The sequence below is a fragment of the Patagioenas fasciata genome, chromosome 2, assembly GCF_037038585.1.
Source record: "Patagioenas fasciata isolate bPatFas1 chromosome 2, bPatFas1.hap1, whole genome shotgun sequence".
NCBI classification, from domain to species: domain Eukaryota; kingdom Metazoa; phylum Chordata; class Aves; order Columbiformes; family Columbidae; genus Patagioenas; species Patagioenas fasciata.
The window spans coordinates 1,759,382-1,767,118 of NC_092521.1; the positions used below are offsets into that span (position 1 = coordinate 1,759,382).

Sequence of the window (7,737 nt, forward strand, 5' to 3'; positions counted from 1 at the left end):
GACCACCATCCCTTTTAATAAATCTTTTGTAATGTCAAGTTTAAACCTCCCGTGGTGCAGCTTTGATCCATTCTCATGTGTCTTGTCACTGGATCTGATGGACAAGAGCTCAGCACCTCCCTCTCCATGTCCCCTCCTCAGGAAGCTGCAGACAGCAATGAGGTCGCCCCTCAGCCTCTTTCTCTCCAAACTAGACAAACCTAGTGTCCTCAGTTGCTCCTTTAGGACACACCTTCCAGATGTTTCTCCAGCTTTCTTGCCCTCCTGTTGGTGCTTTCAAGTACGTTGACTTTCTTCTTAAGTTGTGGTATGCTGAACAGCTCACAATACTCCCCCCATACGGATAGATCAAAAGCTTTACTAAAATGTACAAAAGCTACATCCACCAGCTTCCTTTCATCCACTAGGCAGGTGACCTTATAAGAGAAGGACAGGAAATCAGTTACACAGGACTTTCTCTGAGTGAACCCTGTTGACTGTACCTGATGATTACATTGCCCTTCAATGCCTTTCAGCAGCACTCAGTTGGATCTTCTCCATAATTTTCCAGGTACTGTGGGCAGACTAACAGGTCTGCAGATTCCTGCCTCTTCACTCACGCCCTTTTCACAAACTGGAATAATGCTGGCTGACTTGCAGTGAGTGAGAACATCTCTGGACTCCCAAGACCCATCTCAGTTCAGTGGAGGTGAGTGTCGTGAGGGTTGTTCACCGCGAGAGCAGTGTTTGTTGGTGAGGAAGATGAGGTGGGGCAGGAAGGGTCTCTGTGCGTGTGTGTTGCTGGTGCTGGAGTGCCTGGCAGGCAAGAGGCAGGTTGGGCCAGTGTAGGACTGGGATGGTCGTGCTGGTGGGTCGGGTGGACTCATGTCTGCCCCTCAGAAAAAGAGTGGTGTATGTGGATGTGCGTAAGTCCATGGGAATACGTGGTTTAAACACACGTTTGCCGACGGAATTTCCTGATTTCCTTGGCCACAGCGGAATCTCCTGGAGCTGAACAAGGGGAGAGGCCAATTCCTGTTTCTGTGGAGGACTCGGAGCTGGCAGCAGGAATGACTGGGGGACAGTAGAATAGAAAACAGCTTGGAAGAGAAGGACCTTGTGGTTTTGGTGGGAAAGAAATGGACCCTAAGGTGGCAATGAAGCCCTGATGCAAAAGGGGCCATTGCGTCTCTATGGCAGCATTGAGAAAAGTCTTGAGAGGAGGTTGGGGAAGGTGACCGTTCTTCTTTCCTCAGCACTGGTGACGTCCCATGTGGGGTCCTGTGTGCAGGACTGTGTTCCCCAGTTGAAGGAGGATATGGATGTATTAGTGCAGTTTCATGAAGATGCTAAAGGGTCTGGAACATCTTCCACCTGAGCAGAGGCTGAGAGAGCTGGGATGTTTTAGTCAGGAGGCAAGGAGCACATGGAGGATGTTATCAGTGTGTGCAAATTTTGGAGGGGAGGGAATGAAGTGTGTTTGCTGGGAGGGCTGGAGAGTCATGCTGGGGAAGAGAGTTATTCATGTGTGTGCTGGCATGGGAGAGATCTTGTCCAAGATGTGTGCAGGGAAGCGTTCTCATGTGGAAGGCTCTGTTTGAGCCAGTGATGGGTTTGTGTCACATCCTGGAAACTACTGGGCACTGGTGTTGGTGGCGTATTTGCTGGGAGATGTCTTGTTTGCCTTTTCCACCCACCCTGATGGGCTACTGACTCCTGTGTTTTCTCAAATGAAGTTGGACAAGCCGTGGGAAAAAAATAGAGTAGGCTGCATCTCAAGCTGGGATGAAGGAGAACTTTATTGAGGGAAAAGAGTGAAAAGGCAGGAGTGCCAAGTGGAATAGCTCAGGTCTGAGGTACAAAGAAAGATGTGCATGTCCTCAATCTGTGGAGTGGCTTCCAGGGTGTGCGTGGTTGGCATCAGGGGTGGTGGCGAGGGCCCTTAGCAGATGTATCCGCCCCTTCTGCCGCCGAAGCCGCCCAGGCCTCCGAAGCCGTAGCCAAAAGCACCGGAGTTGATGGCAACTCCCTGGGCGCCGAGTTCGTTGCCCACGGCAGCCGATGAGGAGGATCCGACGGCGGTGCTCTGGGGGTGGGAGGTGAGGATGGGTCCTGGCAGGGTGACCAGCACGGCGGGAGGCTGGATGACGACGCGGGAGTCCTGGCACTGCAGGGAACAGGGCTCGTTGCAGCTGTTGGCCAGCGGGGTGGGTCCGCAGGGGCGGCAGACGTCGTAGCAGGCCATGTGTGTGGTGTGGAGGGGCCCTGGAAGGGACGAGAGGCTGTTGAGCAAGCGCAGGGGCGTGAGGGTGCGAGGAGCGGTGTTGCAGGAGGGCGAGGGAGTGGGGAGGCTGGTGCGGGGCTGTGGGGAGCGTGGCGGTGGGCAGGCGTGAGGGCTGCTGAGGCTGGGGGCAGAGCGTGCTGGAAGAGAGGGGCCAGGCGGGGCAGGAGAAGGAGGGGAAGGGGGTTGAGGCTCACCTTGTTGAGCGCGGAGGGAGGAGAAGGCGTCAGGAGAAGTGTGTGAGGGAGAGAGGCGCTGGGCCGGCTTTTATGCTGGTCCCCGAGGGGCAGGACAGCGTTTGCGCATGGCGGCAGTTTGCAGCCCGCAGCTGTTTGATGCCACAGGCTGGCCAGGAATGAGGAGGGTGTGTTTTCCTTCCCGCAATGCTCTAATTTCTTGTTCTTATGTTGCGGACGTGTCCACTTGGCCCTGGCGGCAGCTTTGAACTGCGAGCATTAGAGGCCGAAGACTTGGCGTTGATGGCAGGTGTCATGGAGGGCAGACGACATGGCCTAAGCGTAGGAGAGGTGGGGTGTCTTTAGTGAGGTCATCCCATGGCACTCGTGTGGTTTGTGGTTCTATTGTGTGGAGGGGCCTCATTTCCTCACTGCCCTTGCAGAGTGGTCTGGGATTTGGAGGTGTGACGGATATGAGCAACTGCACCGTCCATGGTGTTTGATCCGTCACCTGCCTGCTGTCTCCTCACTAATCCTCTCATTAGGCCTGGCCTTTGGTCTTGATTATGCTCTGTGGGTGTGTTGGTGCCTTCTTGCTTGTAAGCTTGTAGCTGTGTGTATTAATTTTATGCGACACATTTTTTCTTAGAATACAGGCTTCATGGTTTTCTTCTGTGAGAAGGTACCAGAAGGTTCCACCATGTGTGAGGGACAGTCCCCGTATGCCAAAAGAGAAGCTGGCAGGGAAGCAGACTGGCCTGGCCTTTACTGAGAGGCTTGGCTTGAACTCATAAGAAAAAAGAGAGTTTTTGATGTCTGCCAGAAAAGGCAAGGTACTCCGGAGGAACACCAGGATATTTTGATGTTATGCAGGGGGGAAATTAGAAGGGCCAAAGCCCAACTAGAACTTAATCCAGCTCCTGCTATAAACGACAATACAAACATTTTCAGGATATGTTCTTGCAACAGAAGGAGAGCTAAGGAGAATCTCCAATTTGTAGTGGATTCAGGGAGCCACACATTTACAATGGATGAGGAAAAGGCCTTAATGGCTTCTTTACCTCAGTGTCTGAGCATAAAACCTGTTGTTCTCTGTGCACCCAGCTCCCTGAGCTGGAAGACAGGGATGGGGCATAGGAGAAAGCCCCAGGAATCCAAGGGGAAATGGTTGGTGACCTCCTACACCACTGGGACACACACAGGTGTATGGGACGAGATGGGTTCTCGCCAGGAGTTGTGAGCGAGCTGGCAGAGTGGCTCCCCAAGCCATTTTGCATCATGTATCAGCAGACCTGACTTACTGGAGAGGTCCCAGTTAATCAGAGTTTGGCAAATGAGACACTTACACAGAAGAAGGACCAGAATAAGGATCTGCAGGCCTGTCAGTCTGACCTTGGTGCCAGGGAAGGTCATGGAGCAGATCAAGCTGAGTGACATCACGCAGCACGTACGGGACAACCAGTCGATCAGGCCCAGTCAGGATGGGGTGATGAAAGGCAGGTCCTGCTTGACCAAGCTGATCTCCTTCTCCGACACGGTGACCCACTTAGTAGAGGAGGGAATGGATGTGGATGTTGTCTGCCTAGACTTTATTAAAGCCTTTGAGAACTGGAGAAAGTGGCTGCTCATGGCTTGGACAGGTGTATCCTTCCCTGTCAAAAAAATGGGCTGGATGACTGGGCCCAAATGGCTGTGGTGAGTGGAGTTAAATCCAGTTAATGGCTGCTCACAAGTGGTGTTCCCCAGGGCTCAGTACTGGGGCCAGTTCTGTTTAATGTCTTTCTCCATGGTCTGATGAGAGGATTGAGTGGACCCTAAGTAAACGTAGCCTGGAGAGAGGGAGGCAGCAAGGAGACTTTCTTTGATTCTATTCGATGGCACCAGCCAGCTCCAACCAGAGTGGTTGCTGGTGAAACCTGAGCCAATCAGCAATGGTGGTAGCACAGATGTGTGAACATCTTTAAGGAGAAAAAAGGACTGCCACATTGTAACTGGAATAGAGGGGGCGATGTATGTGAGAGAAAAATCTCTACATACAGCAAGGTCAATGAAGAAGGAGGTGCAGGATGTGCTCCTGGTGCTGGAGCAGAGATTCCCCTGCAGGCCATTGTGAACCCCACACTGGAGCAGATTGTCCCACTGCAGCCTCTGGAGATCTGCCTGTCCTTACAAAGACTCAGGAACCTTTCCTCAGATTTTCTCCCCTGATCCAGTTGAGGAGGGGGAGTGACAGAGGAGCTTGGTGGGCACCTGCCATCCAGCCAAGGTCAAGCCAGCCCAGAGCCCCATCTTGCCAGCAGAGCAGGGTCCCAGGCTTGTTCCTGCTCCTGGTCCTCAGTGCCCCAGGCTGTGCCTCAGGGACCCCACACTGGGGAGGGCGATGACCTCACAAAGGCGCCTTCTGTGTGACCTCAGGGCCCAGGGGCGGTTGCTTGGTGTCCCCTGCACTGGTGCTCCATGGGCCCTTCAGCAGGGAGGCTGGTGGTCCAGAGACCCCCTGCATGGGTCGCTGTGGGGCCCTGCAGAAAAGAGTGGATGGTGATGTGGGGATCCCTGCCAAGGGATCATTTGTGGACCCCACAGCAAGGTGAGACCGTGGTCTGGGGACTCCTGCATAGGTGAAATGGGGACCATGGGGCCTGGTGGACGGTGCAACAAGGACCCACACTTGGGTCAGCTGAGGGCCCCACAGCAAGGGGGTGGTGACCAGGACACCCAGCCATGGTTGCCCAGGGTCCTGGCAGCAAGGGGATGCAGGATACAGGACTCTGTGTTTTTGTCCCTGGAACCTGACCGTGAGTGAAGATGGTGTCATGGGCACTGCCAGGTGGTTGGGCTGGGGACCACAGCAAGGGGGGACCCATGACAGGGACTCCACATGTGTGCCCTGACACGTGCAGCACAGGCAGGAAGTGCAGGGTCTGTTGATGTATTTACAGATTAGAGCTTTTTGTGGTTGTTATTTAATCAGGGCATTTTCCCTTTATCTTCCTCTCTAAGTGACCCCAGCTACTCATGTCTGAGCCTTTGGTTTGGTTTTTGGCAGCATTTCTACTCATTCATTCTTTCGTTCAGCCTCGGGCAGTTGTTTTGGGGCCATTTGATGAGGATTATCTATTTATTGTACCAGAAGTGTTGATTTTGGAGTCCTAAATGGCACATTCTGGAATGTTCCAGGTGCTTCTGTAGTGGCTGTCAGCTGCCCCTTGTTGGCAGGTTGTTACCTGCTGCTTGATGGTCAGGATGTTATCTGCCCCCTGATTGGCAGGTTGTTACCTGCTCTGATGGTCAGGTTGTTACCTGCCCCCTGATTGGCTGGTCAGTGAGTGCTGAGGCAGTGCCTGGCTGTGGGGAGGGGAGGCTGCGACTGGGGGCTGAGGCTGGTGAGGTCTGGGAGAGCTGGTGAGGCCGGGGAGAGGCCCAGGGGAGCGGGACCGGCAGGCAGGGGAGGCTGGTGAGTGACGGCTTTGGGGTGTGAATGTGGGGTGAGCGCCGAGGGGTGAGGCCATTTCTCTGTGCAGCGTTTGTGGGGCCGGAGTGGGACTGGGTGTAGTGGAGGGGCAATGGGAGGCGTGCGTGGGGCACAGGGCTGTGAGGCTGAAAACCGTGAGGGGATGTTTGCATGAGAAAGGGTTGGGGAAGCAGAACAAATGAGACTAGAGCAGTCCAGTTGGAAGGGACCTACAGTGACCATCTAGTGTAACTGCCTGACCACATCAGGGCTCAGTAAAAGTTAAAGCGTGGTGATAAGAGCAGTGTCCAAAGGACTGTGCAAAACTGACAGGCTTGGGGTATCGACCACCTCTCTAGGAAGCCTGTTGCAGAGTTTGACCACCCTCCCTGTAAATAAATGTTTCCTAATGTCAGGTTTAAACCTCCAGTGGTGCAGCTTTGATCCATTCTCCTGTGTCCTGTCACTGGATCTGATGGAGAAGATCTCAGCACCTCCCTCTCCATGACCCCTGCTCAGGAAGCTGCAGAGAGCAATGAGGTCGCCCCTCAGCCTCCTTCTCTCCAAACTAGACAAACCCACTGTCCTCAGTTACTCCTATAGGACATGCCATCCATATATTTCTCCAGCTTTCTTGATCTCCTGTGGATGCTCTCAAGTACGTTGACTTTCTTCTTAAATTGTGGGATGCTGAACAGCTCACAATGCACCCCCATGCAGATAGATCAAAAGCTTTACTAAAATGTACAAAAGCTACATCCACCAGCTTCCCTTCATCCACGAGGCAGGTGACCTTATAAGAGAAGGACAGGAAATCAGTTACACAGGACTTTCCCTTAGTGAACCCCTGTTGACTGTACCTGATGATTACATTGCCCTTAAATGCCTTTCAGAAGCGCTTAGTTGCATCTTCTCCATAATTTTCCAGGTACTGTGGTGAGACTAACAGGTCTGCAGATTCCTGGCTCTTCACTCACGCCCTTTTTGCAAACTGGAATAATGCTGGCTGACTTGCAGTGAGTGAGAACATCTCTGGACTCCCAAGACCCGTCTCAGTTCAGTGGAGGTGAGGATCGTGAGGGTTGTTCACTGCATGAGCAGTGTTTGTTGGTGAGGAAGAGGAGGTGGGCAGGAAGGGTCTCTGTGCATGTGTGTTGCTGGTGCTGGAGTGCCTGGCAGGCAAGAGGCAGGTTGGGCCAGTGCAGGGCTGAGCTGGGGATCCCATTGAGTCGGGTGAACTCAGATCTGGCCCCTGGAAAAGGTGTTGTGTATCTGGATGTGTATACATCCATGGGAAAACGTGATTTAAACACGCTGTTGCTGATGGAGATTCCTGATTTCCTTGGCCACAGCGGAATCTCCTGGAGCTGAGCAAGCGGAGATGCCAAGTCCTTTTCTGGGGAGGACTCAGAGCTGGCAGCAGGAATGACTGGGGGACAGTTGAATAGAAAAACAGCTTGGCAGAGAAATACTTTGTGGTTTTGGTGGGAAAGAAATGGACCCTAAGGTGGCAATGACCCCCTGAGGCCTAAGGAGCGAGCAGTCTCCATGGCAGCATTGAGAAAAGTCTTGAGAGGAGGTTGGGGAAGGTGACCGTTCTTCTCTCCTCAGCACTGGTGACGTCCCATGTGGGGTCCTGTGTGCAGGACTGTGTTCCACAGTTGAAGAAGGACACGGATGTATTAGTGCAGTTTCATGAAGATGCTAAAGGGTCTGGAACATCTTCCACATGAGGAGAGGCTGAGAGAGCTGGGATGTTTTAGCCAGGAGGCAAGGAGCACATGGAGGATGTTATCAGTGTGTGCAAATTTTGGAGGGGAGGGAATGAAGTGTGTTTGCTGGGAGGGCTG

At 53.2% G+C, this 7,737-nt stretch overlaps 1 protein-coding gene across 1 annotated transcript; it reads right to left on the reverse strand.

Moving 5' to 3' along the window:
- Positions 1-1,838: 1,838 nt before the first annotated feature.
- LOC139827328 (feather beta keratin-like) lies at positions 1,839-2,234 on the reverse strand. Its single transcript, XM_071805530.1, has one exon. It carries the CDS (start codon positions 2,222-2,224, stop codon positions 1,922-1,924), a length of 303 nt encoding a protein of 100 aa, XP_071661631.1. The 5' UTR covers positions 2,225-2,234; the 3' UTR covers positions 1,839-1,921.
- Positions 2,235-7,737: the final 5,503 nt, after the last annotated feature.

Coding starts and splice junctions, on each gene's coding strand:
- LOC139827328 (XM_071805530.1), bottom strand. CDS start 2,224: ATGGCCTGCTACGACGTCTGCCGCCCCTGCGGACCCACCCCGCTGGCC.